At 40.3% G+C, this 23856-nt stretch overlaps 1 protein-coding gene across 2 annotated transcripts in view; it reads left to right on the top strand.

The window, feature by feature from the left end:
* Positions 1-8399: 8399 nt before the first annotated feature.
* The window catches only part of Dixdc1 (DIX domain containing 1), a 70265-nt gene continuing 54808 nt past the window's right edge, over positions 8400-23856 (top strand). For both annotated transcript variants that reach the window (XM_026392582.2, XM_026392581.2), the window contains exon 1: positions 8400-8762. In XM_026392582.2, coding sequence (XP_026248367.2) covers positions 8703-8762 — 60 coding nt within the window. In that variant the 5' untranslated portion in view covers positions 8400-8702. The remainder of the gene's footprint in view (positions 8763-23856) is intronic.

A 23856-nucleotide genomic window follows, 5' to 3' on the forward strand; every position in this document is an offset into this window, starting at 1 on the left:
ACGGATAGGAGACATTGCTCTTTATTACTATGAAATCTTAAGTAACTGGAATTTAAAATGCCATTGGCATAGCTCTATTGTGATTATAAGACCTTAGGCTAGATTTCCTACTAACCAAGGTATTATTTTGGTATTTCAAGATGCTTAAGATAGGTTTGGGGGACAGGGCCTGATCCAACTAGTTGTTTTAGCTTGTGGAATTTCTTTCTCTTCCTGAATATTTGCCCATTTCTTTCTTTTCCTATTTTAAGGTGGCTCTGATTTGGCCTTCTGGGGACTCTGAAGATGGGAACTCAAGTGATTATGAGATTCGGTAACTCCTTGGTGCCAGCAAAGCCCTCTGTAAGTCTGTGGTGCACTATTGAGAGGAATGTGATGACATTACTGGAATTTCAGGATATCTCTATATCTGGGGGGATTTCTCCACTAGAACTCATATCCTGGAACAGAATTTTTATGTTTGCCTTCTTTTCTTGTTTCTCCTTATGGAAATTCTAGCTCACATAAGCCTTGATTCATCATCTTTTTCTGAAATTAATAAAGTCAGACAAAAGTTGAAAAACCCTAGCAGTTAATAAGAACATATGCATTGTTTAAAAGACATAAAGTCTGACTTAGAAATAACATATATTAATTACAAAGTATTTGATAAATATCAAAAAGAAGTTAAAAAAAACATTAAAAAAAACCACCAGGACACAAGTTGTCCATCCAGAAGTAAACATTGTTCATATTTTGGAATATATTTGTCTAATCTTTTTTTCTTTATAAATGTTCTACATGAGATCATATTATGTACAAGTTTAATTTTTTTTTCTTCTGGTATTGGAGTTGAACCCAGAATAGTTCTACTATTAAGCTACATCCTCAGCCGGTTTTTATTTTGAGACAGGGTTTTGCTAAATTGTAGAAGCTGGCCTCTATCTTATGATCTTCCTGCCTCAGCCTCCCAAATAGCTGGGATCATAGGCATGTGCTACCACACCCAGCTTATGTGCCAGCTTTTTGACTTTGCTTTTTTTTACCCCATATTTCTTTCTTTTTCTTTTCTTTCTTTCTTTTTACTTTTTCTTTCTTTTTTTTTTTTTTTTTTTTTTTTTTTTGGTACCAGGGATTGAACCTAAAGGTGCTTAACCACTGAGCCCCAGCCCCAGTGCTTCTTTTTTTATTTTTGAGACAGGGCCTGGATAAGTAGCTTTAGGGCCTTGCTAATTTGATAAAGCTGGCTTTGAACATGGCAATCCTCCTGCTTCAGCTGTCCCAGGCTACTGGGATTACAGGTGTGCACCACCATGCCCAGATCACTCCATGTTTCTTTTTAAGTTTTTTTTTTTTAATTGTCAATGGATCTTTATTTGTTTACATGTGGTGCTGAGAATCAAACCCAGTGCCCCACACATGCTAGGCACAAACCCTACCACTGAGCCACAACCCCAGCCCTCCATGTTTCTTAATAGGAAATTGTTAAAATTTTTGTTTTATTGGGGCTACATATGTTTGGTAAACTTTATAATGGTTGTGATTTTTCTTGACCAGTGCTTTGTCATTGGACTTTTAGATTCTCCAGCCTTGCCTCTCATATTACAAATAAGTAATTTTAAGACAACTTAAAAGGATGTGAACATTTACAATAAGAAATTATCTTGTAAAAGAAGAATTGTGATGTCAGATGTTGTAATTTTGTATACATCCTTTCAGAGCAGTTGGAAGTCAATTGGGAGATAGAGAGATCAAACATAGCCACGTGTGATAGCTCATGCCTGTAATCGTGCAGCTTTGGAAGCTGAGGCAGGAGGATCTAGAGTTCAAACCTGGCTTCAGCAAAGCCAGTTGCTAAGCAACTCAGTGAGACCCTGTCTCCAAATAAAACACAAAATAGGGTTGGGGATGTGCTCAGTGATAGAGTGCCTCTGTGTTCAATCCCCAATATCTCCCCCTACACATACAAAAATAAAAATCAAACATATAAAGTAACATTGGCTATTCTTGTAATGTGGAGCCCTAACACATTATGATTGTCAGTGTAGAAGCATGGGGGTATTTATGGTGTTTTCATTGTAGAGAAACTCCAGGGTCACTTCTAAAATGTCCACCAGATGTCGCTATCTTGATCCAATTTTTATCCACAGGATAGCTAGCAGATAACTTGAAATGTGAATTTTAAAAATTCATGTAGAATATATTTGCATATCTGCTTTGGTGCAGTTTATATTAAGCCTTACCATCTGGTGATTACTTTGGCAGTGTCTTAGTCTCTCACTATTCTGTCTCACTTTCTTTCTTCTACCCACTTGGTCTGTCACATTCACCCTGTGCACTCTGTTCCTCTGTCCTAATGTTGGGTTCTTAGTTTTACTTGTCCTCCTTTTACTATACTTTCTTCTGGTCTTATTTCTCCCCTTTATGTGTTATGTGCATATGTATGTGTACTTGTCAGTTCTTCAACTTTTTGCTAAAAGAATAGAACCTCTGGCATATGATATAGGTGCTCAACCTGTATTTAATGAATGTTTAATGAAATAAAGCATGAACAAAGAAGACGAAAATATATCAGGACATCAAAAATTATATTTGACTTGAGAATACAGTTAAAGAGACAAAAAGGACTGGTGGTGTAGCTCATTAGTAGAGTACTTGCTTAGTGTGCATGAGGCCCTAGGTTCTATTGCCAGTAAAGCAAAACAACAACAACAACAAATACAAATAACAACAACAAAACAAACAAAAAGCCCAAAGAGAGAGGGAGACAAAGATCTATAGTCCTAAATTAACTGTAATTAAATGCTAAATGATACAGTATTGAACATGCTAGATATTAAAAAAGAGGAAGATTCATTCATTCAGTACATATTCTATGTGCCAGACAGTATTGTTGGTTCTGGGGATAAACCAATAATAAACTTATAAAATTCCTTGCCCTCATTAGTTTGCAGGGGAAGGCTGATAATGGATGAAATGAACAAACAATTTCAATATAGTGGTAAGACTTTTTACAGAAAATCCTTTGGGTTTTAGGCATATCTTTATAGTGGAACTGTCTACACTATGAAAACTGTAATGAAAATTAAAGAAAAAAAAAAAGGAAAGAAAGAAAGAGGTAAGAGAAAGCTGAATGAATAAAGTTACATTTGAGGCCTGAAGGAGGAGCAGAAGTGAGCCAGAGATCATCTGGGAAACTAGTGTTTGAGACAGATCAAAATCAAAGAGTGCCCAGAAGCCAGGCACAGCAATGCACACTATAATTGCATGTCTGTAATCCCAGTGGCTCAGGAGGCTGAGGCAGAAGGATGGCAACTTCAAAGCCAGCCTCAGCAAAAGCGAGGCACTAAGCAACTCAGTGAGACTCTGTCTCTAAATAAAATCCAAAATAGGGCTGGTGATGTGGCTCAGTGGTTGAGTGCCCCTGAGTTCAATCCCTGGTACCCCCCTCCAAAAAAAGAGTGACCAGAGATCAAAATCAAGAGTGACTCAGTAGTAGTGAGTGCTCACCTATCATGTATGAAACTCTGAGTCTGATCCCCAGCACTGCAAATAAACCCAGTGGTCAGAGGAGATTCATGGAAAAAATGAAACTTGAACTAGGTAGGCATAGCGATGATTTGGGTAACTGAAGGAGTGTGAGGCATTCCTGGCAGAGGAATGGAGGTGAAAATGAGCTTGGTGAAACTGTGAGATAGTGAGAAGCTCTAAAACCTGAACAGAATGTTCTGGGGGAGGCCTTAAGAGTTGAACACAAATAATTTATTGATATACTAGGAAAAATGAGTGTGTGAAGATATAGAGCAGCAAAGAGAATGTATTGTCTAAAAAAGATTTAGATGAATGTGGACTGGCGGATGGAAAAGTCTGGAGACAAAGGGAACAGTTTAGGGTGGGGGTATAGCTCAGTGGTAGAGTGCTTGCCTAGCATGTGAGAGGCCCTAGGTTTGATTCCCAGCACTGCAAGACATACATAAATAAACAAACAAATAAATACACAGTTTAGGAGCCAGGACTATTCATAATCTTTGCTGGCAGGTATGAGTCTTTTTGTAGATCTTTGCTGATACCTCTAAATGTAAATGTAATAGAAGTTGTAAACACATTACTCTCAAGGAATTCAGCTAATATGAGAAAACAGAAGAATGATGAAGAAATTGTTTCAGAAGGTCATTTAATATATTTTCATTGATAATTTTAATTATTTGTTTATTGAAACTGCCTTTCTGCTTCTTTATGGTCATGAATGATTGCCCATTATAGATGTGTTAAATTTCTCATAGGTGTGAATTTCACACATCTTTTACTCAGAAAGAAGTCACAGGCAATATTTTCACCAAATGACAGCTTTGTTTAAGGCTTAAAGTCGTACTTAGGGAAACATGTTATTGTATTTATTAATAGAAGGGATAATGAATGTGTTTGGTAACTGTAATTGGTTCATTCATTACTCATTCGTTCATTTATTGAGTACTTTTTATGTAGCAAGCATCCTATAAAAGTACTATATAATGGTTAAAAGCCTGGAATTTGGCTTCACCATTTAGTAGCTATTGCACCTGGAGTAAATTACTTAGCTTCCAAACTTCTTGTCCTTCATATTTTAGAGAGAGAGAGAGAGAAACACACACACACACACACACACACACACACACACACACACACACACATTATGGAAATAGTGACCTCCCAAAAAATATATACATATTTGTGCTTAGTATAGGACTTGGCACATAGTGAAATTTCAACTTGCTGTATTACTATTATATTAGATATTTGGGTAGTTTTTAGTTTGTGGGGGAAGTGTTTGTCATTATTGCCAAAATAATGCAGGACTGAGGAGACCAGATAAAGTTCAGAAATCAAGTAGCTTGGCAGAGATATGCAGAAAGCAATTTGGGGCAATTCTTGGCTTCTCCCAGGCAGAGTGAATGACAGGCCTGCAGCAGTGGGAGTGGTTCCAGCTAACCAGACTGCTTGCAGTTTTCCCACATACAGGGACTACATGATGTTGATCATTGCCTCTTATTTTCCCAACTCTTGTGTTGCTATCACAACAGGAGCGTAGGGATAATGGAATAATAAATCTTAGTGTTGCTTAGAGCTAATGCTTAGTTCTTGGTTCACTTTCTAAGACAGATCATGATAAGTATAGTGAACATATCTTCCAAAAGAAAAAAAAAGACATCATACTGTCCAACGGGATTTTGTGCTTCTTCCAAGTGTGAAAGGCTGACTACATGTGAATTAATGTGTTTCTGGAACATTTCAATAGTTGTGTAGAGACAATGAAACAATATTTTGAAATCAGACTATTTACACTTAAATGAATTAAAATTAAATACCATTAAAAATTTTTGTTCCACAGTTGCCCTTAGACCCATTTCAAGTGTACAGTAGCTACATGTGCCCAGTAGCTACTGTATTAGACAGTGTGGATATAGAACATTTCCATTTTCATGGAAAGTTCTAGAATATGTGAATGATAAAGTTACAGACTTTCAGGGAATAGTGCAACCTTGAACCATATTCCCTATAATAAATCTTTTATCAAGTCACTACAATGCTTTCTTAATTTCTCCAGCATGATGTGAAAGGCCATGCACAGGGCCAGGCTCCAAGGCCTTTGATTCAGATCTTAGCTCCCATATTGGCTTGCTGAGTGACTGTGAGCACCTCTCTTAACTTTGATTCCTTTTTATGTGAAATAAGGGAGTTGAGCCAAAATTCAGTTACTTAATAAGTCCTTCTCCCAAAGCTTTGAGCTAATAGGTCTTACTTTGACAAAACTTAAGTTTGAAAAACAGAGATTTTTTGGCATAGATAATTGTCAGTAAGCCTCAGTGTCTTGAGTATTTTCTGTCCAAAGCATGATGGGCTCTTAACCAATCAGAATTCTCTACCTATGAAACCACCAGCTGGTTGCTTTGGTTTCACATCTTTATGCATATTAATGTGTTGCATGCAATTCTGTGGAATTGGAAATTTCATACTTATCTTTATAAAGGTCTTCATTGCATTAACATAGGTATGGTATTACCCCACAAATTGGCATAATGGTGCAGGAAATTCTAGCCAGTTAAAACTCTCTAGCTGACTATAAATGGTAGCTCACGCTCAGTTTGATTTGGTATCAGCTTTTCCTAGTCTTATCCAGAATTGAGTCTACAACATTTAACCTACAGCAGCTGCTTAACACCTGTGCTGGCTCTATGCTTCCTGCTTCTGTGTATTTTTCCAGAAGCATTTTTGTGTTTAACAGACATTCAGACAAGATATTGCTAATCTGGCTGCTCCAGTATTTTTTTTTTCTTTCTTAGTGACCTGAAGAGGAAGTCATTAGGTTGAATAAGACTCATTACTGAGTGTTCTTGCTAAGATACTATGGGGGTTTGAGGAGGGAATCTGGCATTCTGGAAAATCATGTGTAGAGTTTTTTTTTTCTTGGCAGTATTAGAGATTGAACTCGGGGCCTCTCACATTGTAGACAAGTACTTAACCACTAGGCTACATCCCTGGCCTTTTTTTTTTTTTTTTCTTTTAAAATTCTAGGACAGTGTTTCCCAGGCTGGCCTCAAACTTGTGATCCTCCTGCCTGTCCCCTCAACTCCCCATCCCACATAGCTGGGGTTACAGGCGTGCACCACCACACCCAGCTGAGTCCTAGCTTCTTGAGCTGCCAGTCACTGACCAGCTGTGTCCCAGGGCTTGGCCCTGAATTTCTCTTATTTTTTTTTAATATATATTTTTTAGCTGTATGTGGACACAATATCTTTATTTATTTTTTTAATGTGGTGCTGAGGAATGAACCCAGTGCCTCACACATGTGAGGCTAGTGCCCTACCACTGACCTACAGCCCCAGACCTCTCTTTAAGTCTTCACAAGCTGTGTAAACCTTTCCCCTCTATCTGGGATGGTAAGGTGGAATGTAAGATGGGCATTCAGACAGCTTCCTGTTTTTCTATAAAAATAAGTTTGCACTGAACATGCAAATGACTAATGTTCTTCAAAATAAATAATCAAGGCTGTGACCTGAATAACCTAGAAACAGAGGGGAATAGTTCTGTTTCCCTTGTGGAAGGTTTTAGCTCTTTCAAATGCACCAGGGCGTTTTTGTGATTTTTAAATTTTAATTAAAACCTATTTATTAAAAAAACTCAAATGTTAAAAACTTTGCCCTGAAATTATGTTTATTTCTGTTTTTGATGTGATGAGAAACAGAGCAACAAAAATTCATTTTGGTGCTTTGGCTCTGATCACGTCACTGACCTCAACTTCTCTGTTCTCCATCGAAAAGGAGATATGAAGAAAAAAATAGTAGATATAGTTTCTTTGGGAATCTATAATTTTGTCATATGGATGCTTTCTTGGTGCATGTAAAGGCACTTGATGTAAAAATATTTGTTTAATAAAGGTCTCTATGGTCTAATCCCCCCCCCCCAAAAAAAAAACTCAATAATAAGTATGGGTTTTCTTTCTTTCTTTTGAATACTGGGTATCAAACCTAGGGGCCTTTTACCTGTGAGCTACAGTCCCAGCCCCTTTTTATTTTAAATTTTGAAACAAGTTCCTGTTAAATTGCTTAGGACCTCACTAAATTCCTGAGGTTGTCCTGGAACTTGTATCCTCCTCCCTCAGCCTCCTCGGTCATTGGGATTACTGGAATGCGCCACTAAGCCCAGGCTGGGTTTTAAATTTTAGCAGTTTATCTTTAAAAGAAAGAAGAAACACATTTTGGTTAAGCCTTGGTCATGCTTGTTTACTGATGCTTTTGCTGTGATCCTGTGATTTGTTTAGCACTGTCCTGTTAAATATGTTACAATTAGCGTCACTACCCAAAGTTCTTTAACCCCTCTTTATTTTTTTCTTCCTCTCCTTTCTGCTTCCTCTTATTTTAGCCTAGCCTCACTGTACTGTCACATGGAAAAAAGGTTGCTGTTTGCTCTGATTCATTCCCTTTTCCACCCACCTTGTGAATGTGGTGGGGTGCTTTCGGCCTTAAACCAGCAGTGTATGTGTGTGTGTGTGTGTGTGTGTGTGTGTGTATACAATGCACGCTCTCGCCAGCACACCAACTGCAAGCTTGGTGTGTGCGCGTTTGTGTGACTGCAAGCATATGCGCACACTGGCACGCCCGCCTGTGTGTCGGCGGGTGTATGTGTATGTCTGAATGCACGCAAAGCGCGCGCGGATACCGGCACCCCTGCCTGCAAAACTGGTGTGTGTCGGGGTTTGCAGCGCACCCACAAACGTCCATCCCACCAACCGGAGTGAGAGCGTGTGTGTGTGTGTGTGTGTGTGTGTGTGTGTGTGAGAGAGAGAGAGAGAGAGAGAGAGAGAGAGAGAGAGAGAGAGAGAGAGAGAGACGCGCGCACGCACACGTTAGCCCGCCCGCCTGCGCGCCTGCGGGCTCCCCGCACGAACGCCGAACGCCGAACGCCGGGCCTGGGGCGGCCCGCCTGCAGCCCCTTCATCCAGTGCGCGCCCAGCTGTTTCTATAGGAACCACGACGGCGCCGGGCCCCTCCGGCAGAGGCCCCCGCGTGAGCATGCCCAGTGCAAACCTCTAGTTTGGCTCGGGGTCTAGGTTTCCAGTAAGTGGCATGCGGGACTCCAGAGAGATCCCAATGAGCTGAGCTGAGAGCCTTTGTGTGCAGAGGGAGGAGGCGGCGGCGACAGCCGCCCGGCTGGAGACCCCGCCCGGGGAGCCCCCGGCAGGAACAATGCTAGCCTGCCTGACCCGTGGGAACTTACTGGACGTCCTGCAGGAGGGCTTCAATGAGGTAACTGTCCTGCTCCTCCCACTCCCCAGCTCCCCTCCCCCCACCCCTCGCCTCCCGCCTAATCTCCGAAGGGGTACTTCTTGGTCCCCATCTTCTCAGAGACCCCCACAGCAAATCGTCCACAGAACCTTAGGGGCGCAAAGGTGGTGGGTGCGGTGTGGATGGATGAACCGGTAGAAATCAAAAGGGCTGCTGGCCTCCGGCTAAGCTAGGCGGTGACCTTCCCTGTTCACTTACCTGAGCCCGTAGGACAGGAACACAGATTCTGAAGTCATCTTCTTCCAGAAAAGGTGGTCTCCACCCTCCCCCGGATTCTCCTGAGGGAAATCCTCGGGGAAACCATGAATATATGGCAGAGGTGCCCATTTCTATTTCAGGAGCTAACCAGTTGAGCCAAGAGAGGGGTGGGGTGGCATAGCATTGGTAGAAAGTTTGAGAGAGGGCAGGAGACTGCAGATGGTTCACAGGAAGGCCTTCTCCACATTTGAATCTCTTGAATCCAGGGCAGTAGGTTTTTCCATAACTGAGGACATGGTTGAATGAGGAGCTGGGCCGAGTTCAGGGAACTGGCATTCTTCTGTGAGAGCCATTATGGTGGCCTCACTCTGTCAGGATGGGCTAGGGCTAATCAAGGGTCATTGTCCCCTCACATGTTGTATCTCAGGATTCTGTTGTCTCTTCCATCAGATTCTCCTGTGACCCAGGCGATTCTGATTTGAGACCTTTATCCCTTGCCATTTTCCCTTGTTTTGGAACCCCACCTTCTTGGGTTGTTTGTTCTTAGCCCAGCATCCATGAAGACCTTAATCTGTTAATTGTGCCTTCCTTTCTCCTTCTCCTTTTCTTTCCCTTTCTCACTTTCTTCCTTTCTTTCTTAAATTCAAGTTTTTTTTTTTAAATCACTTTTCAGTCATATAACATATGAATGCATTCTCTTCTCTTGGTTGGTGCTGCATATTAAACCTAAGGCCTCATACAGGCTAAGTGTGTGCTGTACCACACTGCTCTACCTGCTTATTCCTATTCTTTTCTTAAATGTGAACATTAAGGACACGGCTAAAGTGCCTTTGGCCACCCCCCTCTCCATCCCAGCCTTTTCCCCAGAAGTAATAGTCTCATGAATTTGTGTATAAGATTTTCTTTCTGCAGCTGCACCACAGGCTCTTTCCTTGATTCCTGTTTCTAATTAAGAAGCCCTGCAGCCTGACCTGCCTCAAAACCTTCCCCAGTCCTGGCCCCTCTGTCCTAGCCTTGTTCCTGACACAGAGGAAATGCTGTCCCAGCCTAACCAACTAAGCTGGAATTTTCCTTTGGCTGAGGTGTATTGCAGCCTTCACTAACGGGCAGAACTTGCATCTGGCCTGCACTGTAGGGCTCCTCATCCTTGCGTCATTTCTGTCTGAACACATGTAAGGGGATTGTTAACAAAGAGCTACAGACTGGGAGTTTAAACACAAGAGCCAGGAAGCCTAACTCTTTGAGTGCTTCTGGTATTCCTGGTTCCTTTTTTCTCTTTCTCTGTCTTTGGGCCTCCCTGGTCCTTAGTTGCATAGGTCTGACTCATTCACCAATCATGGCAGAAGCTCCATTGGTCCTCTCATGCCTCTCCCTGTTTCCTATTTTTATTTTAATGCAGCTCCCAGGTATTTGGACCCACTAAGAGGAGGAACCACCCAAAGCCAGTCCTAGTCTGCTTTCTGCTCATTTTCATTTCTAAACCTTTTAGCTGAAGAACCATGTAAACCAAGAAAATTGACTATGTTTTCTTACTTTCCCTGATCTCCAATTTTTGCAAAACAAGGGAAAAGGGGAGCAGTTCTTTCTGTGGTGGTAATGGAGTCTTCATAAAACCTCCAGTTAACTTTATAATTAATTCATCTTGAGAATAATGCAATAATGTCTCTTTTCCCTCTCTGATATTTGATTTTTCTACTCATCCTGTAAACTTTTCTCCACCCCCTCTTTAGACTAATATATATCTATTCCCTTATTTTTAAAAATATTTACTTTTTAGTTTTAGGGGGACACAATATCTTTATTTTATTTTTATGTGGTGCTGAGCGCCAGTGCCTCATGCATACTTGGTGAGCACTCTACCGCTGAGCCACAACCTCAGCCCCAACATCTCTTTCCTTTCAGTTAGTAAATTTAAACTGTGAAATTGAATGCATGCTTTTAATTTCTCTGAAAAAATTGACATCATCTAAATAATAGTGATTTGTTAATCTTGAATGGTGAATATTCTTTAAGAAATTCTTTCATGTATATAATAAATTTTGTTAAATGTGCACATATAGTATCACACTTAGTGCTACTGAATAATGGTGTGATTGGTAACTTAAGAGTCTGTGGGGCCCTGTTTGACCTACTCCATCCTGTAGGTTGCTAAATCCAGTAATATTCAGTCTCTTTTGTTAAGAGTCATATAAATGTTAGCATCATGTAAGGATGTAAATGGAGATTTAAAAACTAATGTCAGAATACACTTTAATTCCTTTGAGAAACTCTTTCTACTGAGGCTAAGAATACCACACATGTATCCAGCTATCTCCTGGGAATGATCCAAGTATATTTGAAGCTATTCTTCATCACCTAGATGCATTATAGATCTATGTGGTTAGGGCTCTGACCTCATTCTCTGTGGTAGAAAAAAACTGCCACAGGAAACAGAGCTATGACCCTAATTGGTAATTATAAGGAAACCCTGCAGCAGAGAGAAACCCTGCCCTCCGAATCAAAGCTTTTCTCTACCCACTGTTGATCTCTGCTCTCAAACCACATGCCACTATGTATAACTATGCATGATAGAATTTTCTTCTCTCACATTTCCTGCATAGATCCCTGGCCTCTGTATGCCAGGCAACTCAGAATTGATCCATGTCATTGATGTCAGTGCAATCTCTTTTATTGACATGGTTAATTTTCACCAAATTAGTCACAAGTTTTAGGTATTTCTGCATTCTGCAAAACACCCTATCTCCTCTGTTTTGGACTTTCTACTTTTTTTGGAGAGAGTACTAGGGGTTGAACCCAGAGAAGCTTAACCACTGAGCCACATCCCTAGCCTTTTATATTTTATATTTTAAGACAGGGTCTCACTAAGTTGCTTAGAGCTTCACTAAGTTGCTGAGACTGGCCTCAAACTCTCAATCTTCCTGCCTCAGTCTCTGGGATTACAAGTGTGCACCACTGTGCCCAGCTCCGTTTTGGAGAGCTGGGCACAGTTTTATTTTGTTTCTGTAGTTCACACTTTCCCAGTTTTGCATCTGCCTAATGTTATTTGTTTTCTATGGCACTTGATATTGGTGGTGTTATATGAACATTGATTTATATGCCAACACGAATTTATGCTCAGTGTTTTTCTAAGGACTGAACTTGTCCCCACCTTTTTTGTTTTGTTCTTTCCTTCTTTCCTTCCTTCCTTCCTTCCTTCCTTCCTTCCTTCCTTCCTTCCTTCCTTCTTTCCTTTCCTTTCCTTTCCTTTCCTTTCCTTTCCTTTTCCTTCCTTCCTTCCTTCCTTCCTTCCTTCCTTCCTTCCTTCCTCCTTTCCTTTCCTTTCCTTTCCTTTTCCTTCCTTCCTTCCTTCCTTCCTTCCTTCCTTCCTTCCTTCCTTCCTTCCTCTCCTCCTCCTCCTCCTCCTCCTCCTCCTCCTCCTCCTCCTCCTTCTTCTTCTTTTGGTATTAGGGATTGAAGCTTTTTATTTTTCATTTGAGACAGGGTTTAACTAAATTGCTGAGGTTGGCCTCAAACTTGCGATACTCCTGTCTCAGTCTACTGAGTAGCTAGGATTATAGTTTTCTAGATTTCCACCACACCCAATCTAAGGACTGAACTTTCTATAACAGACTTTGGGTGGATGCAATGGCACACACCTATAATCTCAGCTACTCAGGAGGCTGAGTTAGGAGGATTGCAAGTTTGAAACCAGGTTGGAAAACTTACCAGGATGCTGTCTCAAAATAAAATAAAAAAATAAAGGGGCTTGAGGTGTAGCTTAGTGGTAGAGCACTTGCCTATCATGTGTGAGGCCCTGAGTTTAATCCCCAGTATTGGGAGAAAGGAAAAAAAAATGAAAAAAGAAGGAAGACTTGTGCTTGTGAGAAGATTTTAATGGACCTGAGATTGTAATATGGTTTGGTCAAAAGCATTCATTGTTGTGAATCAGTTGTGCATCATTCATTCATTTAGATATTCAGTCATTTATTGATTCGGTGAGGGAATAGGTAAAATAATTGAAAATACCCAGTTCCTGCTTTCAAGGAACTAGAAAAATCATAATAGGATGCTCACTATGATAAATGTTATAAAAACTAATGTTTGTGGGAGATTGTGGAGATATCATGTAGTTAATGTAGAAAAAGCACCAAATATTTACCAACCTTCTTGCTCACTGAGCCCAGATGTTTTTCCTCCTTGCCTGGCATTTGCATGTAAGCAGTCACTCACCAGACATTTGATGAATTACTATGTTTGCCAGGCACTGTGCCAGGCTCTAGAAATAGAAGTCAAATAACAAAGTCTGTACACTAATGAAGCTCACAAGCCAATAAAGATAAAAAAGTAAATGTTCAAAGTATCATACTTGGGAAAATTGTGGTCATACAGATATCTTGTTTGTGAGGAAGAGTGAACCCGTACCAAACTGTGTCGTGAATGTTCTGAGAGGCTGAAATTTGTGGGAATAGTTTATGAAAAGGTTAGTTGACAGGAAATCAGTTGTCTGAGCCTTAACATTTTGAACATATGGCTTGGCAGATCTTCCCTACCAATTTTCTTCTTAGCAGAAAAGTAGAAATTGAAATCCCACATTAAGATTTATCTGCTTGGCCAGCCATGGTGATACTCAACTGTGGTCCCAGCTGTTTAGGAGGCTGATGCAGGAGGATCACTTAAATCTAATTTGAGATTAGATCCTACCTCAAGGAAAAAAAAAAAAAAAACTCATCAACTTGGATGTTTCTGAGAAAGACAGGAAAAGCCATTATCTGGCTTTATCCCCATAAGGGGAACATTGAGTGAGAAAAAGGATTGGCAGGTGGAGCAGCTGCCGCCAACATCCCTCCTGAGTGCCTAATGCCTTCTGTGGAGTAGCATTGCAACATTGAGCCAGCTAGAGCCTTTCAGACATTTCCACAACGAATTCCTCTGCTTTGCTGTAGAAATTAACGGCCTGTTAAGTTTTTATTGTTAACAAAGCACCACCCCTCAGCTGCCTCCTTTTTTTTAATCCTAATTTCTCCTCTCCCCGCCTTGGCTCATTGGCTTTGTTCCCAAAAGAGTCAATGCCAGTTTAACAGATGCTCCTTGGCCACAGGCTATCAGGCAGCTTTGTGTTCTTCGTGCTGAGTGATGGGCTGGCCAGGCTTGTGGAGCAGTGATAGGGCACTGTAGCTGGGTGCCATTCTCCCAGGCAGTTTAGAGGGTCTGGGTAACATGTAAAATGCTTCATCTGCTACAACAGGCCTTGTTCTCTGGGTTGTAAGGACCAAAGGTTAAACCATCACTTTCCTTAAAGCATTTCTGTGTTTGTTATCCCCTAAACTAGTTCCCATTGAAGGTGGTTATGGATATAACCTTCAGTGGCCAGGTGTGGTAGGGAGATAGAGGACCAATGTCAAAGCCCTAATGTTGGGCTCTATGTCCTTTTTCTAGGATAAGGAACAGCCAAGACTATAGAGATAACTCCTTCCTTCATTCTCATGCATTTATTGAGCACTTTCCTTGTAACATGTACTCAGGAAGGAACAGAAAGTGTTTCGGGAATTTAAAATGATAATTTAAAAAAGTAAGGTAAGGAGATGTGTTTTAGTCAGCTTTTTTTTTTTTTTTTTTCTGCTGTGACTAAAAGACCTGACAAGAACAATTTTAGAGGAGGAAAAGTTTATTTGGGGGCTCACAAATTCAGAGGTCTTAGTCCATAGAAAGCCAGCTCGTTCCTCAGGGCTGGAGGTAAGGTAGAAGTCATGACAGAAGAGTGTGACAGAGGGAAGCTACTCACAAGATGATCGAAAAGAAGGCGGAGGGCACTTCACTCTCCAGATATAAAATATGCATCCCAAAGGTATATTTCCAATGCCCTCCTGCTCTGGCCACATCCTATTTGCCTTTAGTTACCATTCAGTTAATCCCATCAAGGGATTAATTTATTGGTTGTGTCAAGGATCTCAGAATCCAATCATTTCACCTCTGAATGTTTTTGCATTGTCTCATGTGTGAGCTTTTGGGGGATACTTAATACCTCAACCATAATAAGATGCTATCTTTCAGAAAATCATTAGCTCTTCACTTTTGGATACATTGTGCTTTGACCTCTGGGCTTAATACTAATATGAAGAGCCCTGTTCCATATGAAAAAGCAGAAATTTAAGCTTATTTTTACTTGTGAACTTTATTTTTACCTTACTAGCCATCAAGTACAATGAACAAAGACCTTTTCCCGGTTCAATAAAAAATTTAAAAGACTTAATAGAAAAGAAATACAATATTGTGTTCTTTAAACTGGCTTAATTTAGGCCAGTCATAACTTAAGGTTTCCAAACCTGTCCTTCATGTCTCAGCAACACCCCCCCCCCACCCCGCCCCAATGCAATATCTGCTGCGGGAGGGTCTCAGAGTTCTAAACTAGTGTCTTGTTTCACTGTAGAACTAAATTCCTTCCTGTACCATTCATGTCTGCTCCTGAACTATCCACAGCACATCACAAAAGCATCCAGCTTTACTTGTTTGCCAGCAGGAAGCAGTAGAGCTGACTTGGATATTTCTACACTAGGAACAGGAGGTCCCTTAGACTTCTAAAGTAAAACTCACTCAGTGCATTTGCAGTTCTAACCAAACAAATCCCCTGCAGGAATTCTCTTTGACCTTGAGTCTTGGAGAAGATAGAGAACAGAGGCTAGATTTACAAAGTTGTTTGGAAGGAAGGGCAGGTCCTAAAGAAAAACAGAAAGTTTGGCAGCAAGAAAGCTTTCAAGGTCAAGATATCTTGCTCAGTGAAGAACATGGACAGAATTGTCTATGCTGAAAGAGTTTGAACTCAAATTACAGGGCTATATGCAGTGTCTTGGAGGAGGCCGATGGAGACTGGGATTGGAGAGACCTCTTCATGCTGGTCAAGCCTTATTTTACCACCAGTACTCTCAACTTTAGGGGAGTCCAGTCTCATCAGACCAAAATCCTGCCCAAATAGCTTAGAACTTGTCTCCTTTTCCTTCCCCTGGGGCCTGTCTCAAGATGTTACCATAAAAACACTTAGTCCTTCTAGAATTCTGCCTTACACTAGCATCTTTCTAGGTTCTGCAGAACAAGTTCGAGATAAAACTCAGGTGGGACTAAGATTAGTTCTACACTGCCACTGACAGTATGTACCAACTGTCTTGCCTATTTTTTTTTAATTTGGTTGCAAATGCCAAGAACCCAATTTGAATTAGCAGAGATAGGAAGTGGAATTTACTGACTCATGGAATCCTAGGAAAGTCTGAAAAACTAAACCATAGAGAGGGCAGAGTCTCAGAAACAGTAAAAAGTAGGAGCTCAAACACTGGCATGATGGCTCCCCCCCTGCTTATTGCCTGTTTCCACTTGCCAGTGGTGGCTTTATTCCTTCTACTATGGATAGCTTTTCACTCTTGAGTGGGCAGCCTGGCATATGACACCAGCTAAGTTTTATGACCAATCAACTATGGCTAGTGGAGGGAGTAATGTACTAATTACCATCCTGGTCATGGGGCTCACCACTGTGTACACAGAGGACTATCATCCCATAGAAGAGGAAGTGAGTGTGAGCCAGGCAGCTACCCCAAGGGCTGTTAGCTATATCTCTGCCACAGGCTGGCTGGAATCTGTCATGGTCTTACTGTGCCTCTCCAGCTGTCGTTGGAAACAGACCAAGAATCAGGGGCATGATCAGATAATCTTAATATTTTAGATATTTTTATTATGTGAACCTGTTGCATCTTGTCTTCACTGAATAATAGACTTATAAAATGACAGTGCTGAAAGGAAAGAAAATGCAGTGTTTTTTTTTTTTTTTTTTTTTGTGTGTGTGTGTTTCAAGAAGCCCTTAAGAAGTTGCTTTAGATGCCAGGGTACAGGTGGAATGGGGAGGAGGTTGGTGGGTTGGGGGATTTGGAGGATGGCTTGGAGGAAGAAAAAGAGGGTGAATAAGCTGCGCTCTGAGTCCCCACCCTTCCCCTAGCCAGAGAAGATCTGCTTTCCCCTATTTAAAATATCTGGATTTTGCATAAGTTATTATTTAAAAAAAATATTGAGCCAGGGATGTAGCTCAGAGGTGGAGCATTTGCCTAGCATTTGCAAGGCCTTGGGTTCAATCCCTAATATTGTGCAAAGAAAAGAAAAAATATATATGAAAACACAAACAACTAGTTCAACTCTTGGAGAATAATAGCCTTTTGCAAAAAAGCTGCATTTCATCTGCTGTGGAAGGAGAATCCTTGATCTATTGTTAAAACAATAGCACCAAGCAGTAGAGCACTTGCCCTGGGCTTGCATCACAGGCTGCTTCTAAGATAAACATGTTTGTGGGAGAAGTAGGTGGTGTGGCTGGTCCTCACAAGTGTCAACTTTGTCCTTCAAGTCAGTTTTTTCAGAAACAGCAGCGGGCATTGTATTGAGAAAAGGGTCTCATCGACCCCTTGGTTGAGAAATGCAACCATGGGAAGACAGACACTCAGTTTCAAGTTTGGTTCCCCAGAGTAGACTTTAAAGGAGAGGTAGACACCTAGACAATCCCAGTGTAACCCTTCACCTGTAGGTAAAAATTGCACCACATAATTTTTTATTTCTGATTGTTCTGTTAGATGTTACCATGAGATATAATGGTGATATGTCAAAAACCTTTCTTCAATTAAGGGTCTTTTTTAAAAAAATCAATGGTCTAATTGACGATTTGCTCATCAGTGTTTCAAGTTACATGAATCTGAGCAGAATACTAAGTATCCTCAGCACCTTAAAGTTTGCCACTCTCCCTGGAAGATGTCAGGATCCAGGATTGGTGATGGGCTAGCCTCCCAGTACCTGGACTGTCCTGCTGCAGCGACTGTCCCCCTCTATGCCACTTCAACAAAACCACATACCCAGGCCACACCTGTAATTTACTTCACAGTATGGCTCCATCCCTGAAATCTTAAACTTCTTCAGTGCTCAAAACCCCAATTTTCACACTCCTACATTTCCATTAAACTTTTTTTTTCCCCTTTCTACCAAGTTGTCCTCTCTTTACTGTTCTCTGTCTTTTCAGCTTATCTGATCTCTTTTAATTTCTTCTCCCTGGCTCAGACTTCATAGTCAGTCACTTTAATTACACTTTCACCATCACCTTCACTCCTTTTCCCCTGGTGATCAGGCCTCTGGCCATTTCCAGCCCTAGATGGACCCCTTCTTGGACCAGGCCTGCTGAGCACTGCTAGAGCAAATCATGTAATACTGCTGGTTGACTGACTCACAGCATCATGGTTTCCAGCCTTAGCTGAGTTCTTGGTGCTGCTAGGATGTCTTTAGTGATCACTTTTCTTTCCAGCCTCCCACTGGGTCTGCTCCAACCTTTCCTGAAGCCTCCTTCATTGTCACTCTCCCTTTCTTTCTCAGCAGATCAGCTGGCCCACCTCATATGAATGAACGGCTAGAGGGATTGAACTCCTTCAGCTCTGCTCTCCACACCTCAGCATTCTACCACCTAGGTCCCTACTTCTCTTCTGAAACCTCACTGCACCATTTAACCCTTTCTTGATCTCTGTTTCTCCCTCACTGACTCCTTTACTCATCTCCCAAAACCCTCACTCCCTATCCCACCTTCCCTTCTAGCTAATACTCTTTCTCATCAATTGGTTGTTTTTATTTTCCTGCTTCCTGGGGTCTTCTCAGTTCACTGCCATCTGACTTTAGTCACCACTAGTGGTGAGTGGTTCTCAAATAGGTTACTAAATCAAATTGTCTTTCTCGTCCTCAGCCTGACTTTTCTATAGCACTGACTTTATCAACTGCCTTTCTTCCCCGGATTCCCACATAACCCATATCATCTCACTTCACTTGTCTTTCTTTCTTTATTTCTTTTAGTGCTGTGTTGAACCTAGGGCCTTGTACACGCTAGAGAGGTATTCTACCACCAAGTTACATCTCCAGCCCTCTTTATTTTTAATTTTGAGACAGGGTGTCTCTAAGTTGTTCAGACTGGACTCAGACTTGCAGTTATCCTGCCACAGCCTCCCAAGTTGCTGTGATTACAGGCATGCATCACTACCATTCTGGCTAGAATAATATAATCTTGGGGAAAGATGGAGTGGGTTCAAATCCCAGGTAGACCACTTATCAGCACTATCATCTTGAGCAAATTTTTTATATGAAAAATGGGTTAATAATATTGACTTTAATAGTTGTGTGTGAAAATTAAAGATAATACATAAAACTGCCTCCTTCACTGGTTGACAGGAGGTGGCATTCAGTGCACTGAGTTCTTTTATTTCCTTTCAGTGCTCTCCTTTCCCACTTATTTTCCTGCCAAGTAGCTTTGTTTCAGTCACCCTACTTTTTGAAATACTGTAGAGTCCAGGATTTGGAAGGAATGAAGACTGAGTTCAAATCCTTGCTCTGCCATTTCCTGGCCCTATGACTTGGAGCATGTTTTTGCTGGCAACCTTGGTTTCCACATCTGTAAAGTTGATCCCATGAGGAAATATATGTAAGAAAATTGGTCCCATGAGAAACTATAAATGGGAAAAGATGTGATTACATGCTTAGCATAATACTGGGCATGCAGTAAGTGCTTAGTTGATGATAGTTATTTCATTTGCGTAGGTATTATCTCTTGAAAAGTTACACATTGATACTTTCAAATGTGTATCCTGTGCCCAACTCCTACCTCTTGTGCCACCCTGCTGTGGAATATCTCTACCCTAGTGTTCTACTCTTGCTCAAAACTGAACTATTTGGTTCCCCCCAGTACTTGTTCTCCATGTATTTTCAATCTCACATAAAGCATCACCAGTTAGCCAGTCATTCAGGCATGTCACTTTGGACTGCCTGCATCCTTTCATACCTTTGATTTGCTTCTGGAATTTGTCCTTTTTTAACTGCCACCGCTTCAATTTAGGCTTTTATCTTCCCTCAGTTGAATTGTTACCTTATCTCCTCATTGATTTTTCCAATCTGTGGGAACCCAAGGACACCTAACCACTAAGCCACATCCTCAGCCACCCTTTTTAAAAATATTTTATTTAGAAACAGGGTCTTATTGAGTTGCTTAGGGCCTTTCTAAGTTGCTGAGACTGGCTCTGAACTTGGCATTCTCTTGCCTCAGTCTCCCAATCCTGAGCCATGGCGCCTGGGTGCTTGTCCCTCTTTTATCTCACATTCTATTTTGTATCCAGAGAGATCACTAAGCCGCAGACCTTACAGTTTCACTTTCCTATTTAAAAATTCCTCCCTCTCCTGTTGAATGTCTTTAGCTTTAAGTCTGAGAGCTGGTAGGTCTTGTGCCTACCTGTTTCTCTATCTTCATCATCTGCCACTGGCAGTTCTACCCACACTACCTTGTTAAGTGGCTGTTGCTTCAAGATACCAGATGCCTTCACAGCCCTTCCTGCTGCCATCTCTGCCCTTGTGCCACCTTGCACTGGTGAATATCCTAAAGTACCAGCAGATGTCTCCTGCCTTCTTGGCTCTTCCCTGATCCCTCATTCTCCCATCTTGTTGCTCTGCTCCCTCTCTGCACTGGTGGCATTTTTTTTTTTTCAGTGTTTCTCCAGTGCAGCAGTAATCACTTTGTAACATAGCTATATCTGTGTCTGTAAGCACTGGCCTGGCACGTGCCAGGAAGATAGTAGGGACTCAGGAAATGTTAGTTGGAATAAATAAATGCTTGTGAGACAGAACTAACAAGTTGAAGTTTATTAAAGGTAAGTATAGAGCAGGAAAACAAAATTTACAAGTACAAAGATGAAAGAGAGGTGGTTTAACAGCAGAATGTGTTAAAATTATTCAGGAGCTTTGGTTGACAGCTCAGTGTGAATCAACCATATGAAGTGATGACAAAAAAAAAAAGAATAGAAAGAAATATCAATGAGAAACCTGAGTGTCTGGTTTAATACTCAAAAGTTTTTGCCTGATTCCAGGTATTGTGGCTTCAGAGGGTACTTCGACCAGAAGGTAACAATTCCTTTTTTCTTTAACAATTCTTTTTTTTTTTTTTTAAACAATGAGAATTTATTGTGTTACAATACTGGAGGCCAGATGTCTGAAATCACGTTTTTTTTTTTTTTAGTTGTAAATGAACACAATACCTTTATATATTTATTTTATGTGGTGCTGAGGATTGAACCCAATGCCTCACACTTGCAAGGCAAGCGCTCTATCACTGAGCCACCCCCCCAGCTCTTAAACAATTCTTGAAATTGCTTTGTCTTTTTTTTTTTTTTTTTGGTAAGTAACTAAAAGAGACAAATCACTAGTTAATACAACTAGAAAGAAAAAGGAAGAAAGCACAAATATACAAAATAGCCAGGTGGGGTGGCACATACCTGTAATCCCAGCGGCTTGGCTCCAGAGGCTGAGGCAGGAGGATTGTGAGTTCAAAGCTAGCCTCAGCAGAAGCGAGGAACTAAGCAACTCAGTAAGATCCTGCCTCTAAATAAAATACAAAATAGGGCTGGGGGGGCTGGGATTGTGGCTCAGCGGTAGAGCACTTGCCTAGCAAGTGCAAAGCCCTGGGTTTGATCCCCAGCACCACACAAAAATAAATAAATAAAATAAAGGTATTGTATCCAACTACAACTAAAAAAAATAAATATAAAAAAAAAAAACAGGGCTGGGTATTAGCTCAGTGGTCGAGTGCCTCTGAGTTCAATCCCCAGAACCTCCCACCCCACCAAAAAAAACCCCACAAATATACAAAACAAGTGACAATGGAAAAGAAACTGGAAAAAAAATTACTAGAGACTTATTAAGCCTCTATGCAAATACATTTATTTATTTATTTATTTATAATATTTATTTATTTATTTATTTAGTTATTGGCAGACACAACATCTTTGTTGGTATGTGGTGCTGAGGATCGAACCTGGGCCGCACGCATGCCAGGCGAGCGCGCTACCGCTTGAGCCACATCCCCAGCCCGAAAATACATTTAAAAACTTTGATGGAATAGATAATTTCCTAGGGAACTACTGATTACCATAATTGGTAGAAATATAAAATTTAAGCAGACCAATTTCTGAAGAAGAAATAGAGAACCTTAAGGGAAGTATTTCTCAAGAAAAGTAGCAGTCCCAGATGATTTCATAGGACAATTCTTTTATACTTTCAACTACTGTAATATTCTATAAATTATAGAGCACTGAAAATGAAGGGAGTGGGGCTGGGATGTGGCTCAAGCAGTAACGTGCTTGCCTGGCATGTGTGGGGCGCTGGGTTCTATCCTCAGCACCACATAAGATGTTGTGTCCACCGAAAACTGAAAAATAAATATTAAAAAAAAATTCTCTCTCTTCTCTCTCTCTTAAAAAAAAAAAAAGAAAAAGAAAAAAAAATGAAGGGAGTGTTCCCAACTGCTTTTGTGAAGCTAGCATAATATCAATATCTAAATATTATAAAGACTGTAAAAAAACTATATAATATTATTTATGAATATCCATAGAAAAGTCCAAAATATATAGCATTAATATAGCACTAATAAATATTTTATTATTGAAAAGAATCCAACACTACATTAAAAGTACAATTCACTATGTGTGTGAGACTAATTTCGAGAATGCAAAGTAGGTTCATTATAAGGAAATCCATTAATATCATGTACTGCATCAATAGGTCTCAAGAAAAATAATCCCAAAATTATTTTCATAAATGCTGGAAAATCTTGCCAAAATCAACATCCATTCTTTATTGAAAACACTTGAGAAAATAGGACTCTATATTTTTTAAAAAATATTTTATTTATTTATTTATTTTTATGTGGTGCTGAGGCTCAAACTCAGTGCCTTACACATGCTAGGCGAGTGCTCTACTGCTGAGCTATAACCCCAGCATCCCCACCATAGATACTTTCTTAACATGATAAAAAATTATATATAACTTGTAGTACTAAAACCAGTAACTTACTAAATTGGGCAATATTGTAAGTGTTTTCTCAAGTCTAGAAACAAGGGAAAGATGCCCAATATTTCCACTATTATTCAACATGTACCAATTATATAAACCAATACTGTAGACCAACAAAAGCAATTAGTGTACATGGCTGAGTAAAAAGAAAACTTTATCTTTTGTAAATGATATAATAATAATCTTGGAAACCATAGAGAATCAGTAATAAAACTCAAACAATAAAAGGTAATGTAATAGGATGTAGAATCAATGTATGCATAGGCTTCATGTATATTATATTAGATAATGTAATGGTAGGGAGAACCTCATTTGCAATTGCAACTAAGAAGATTTAAATACTTGAGAATGAACTTAACAAGAAGTGTACAAAATTTGCAGGAGGAAAATTTAAAACATTTCTGAAAAACACACTTTAACAAATGGAAAGATATCCCCTGTTTTTGAATAGGAATACTCTGTATCATGTCAGTTCTCCCTAAGTTAATTTATAAATTTAATAAAATCCCAATAAATATTACAGCAATTATTTTTAGGAAATTAGACAAAATGATTCTGAAGTTTATATGGAGAAATAAACAAGAATATAAGAAAAGAAAATTTTCAGGAGAGAGAAATCTAGCCCTACCAAATGTTAAAATATGCTTCCTGTAATCCCAGTGGCTCAGGAAGTTGAGACAGGAGGATCACAAGTTCAAAGCCAGCCTCAGCAATTTAGCAAGGTGCTAAGGAACTTAGAAAGACCCTATCTCTAATAAAAATACAAAATAGGGCTAGGGATGTGGCTCAGTGGTCCTGTGCCCCTGAGTTAATCCCCAGAACTCCCCCCGCCCACTCCAAATGCTGTAGGCTGTCTGACACATTATGATACTGGTGCATGAATAGACATAAACAAGTGATAACAGAATAGAAAGCCCATAAGAAGGCCCAAGAGCTTAAGGGAATTTAGTATATGATAAAGATGGCATCTCAAATCATGAAGATAATG

The sequence above is a fragment of the Urocitellus parryii genome, chromosome 4 (assembly GCF_045843805.1).
Source record: "Urocitellus parryii isolate mUroPar1 chromosome 4, mUroPar1.hap1, whole genome shotgun sequence".
NCBI classification, from domain to species: Eukaryota; Metazoa; Chordata; class Mammalia; order Rodentia; family Sciuridae; genus Urocitellus; species Urocitellus parryii.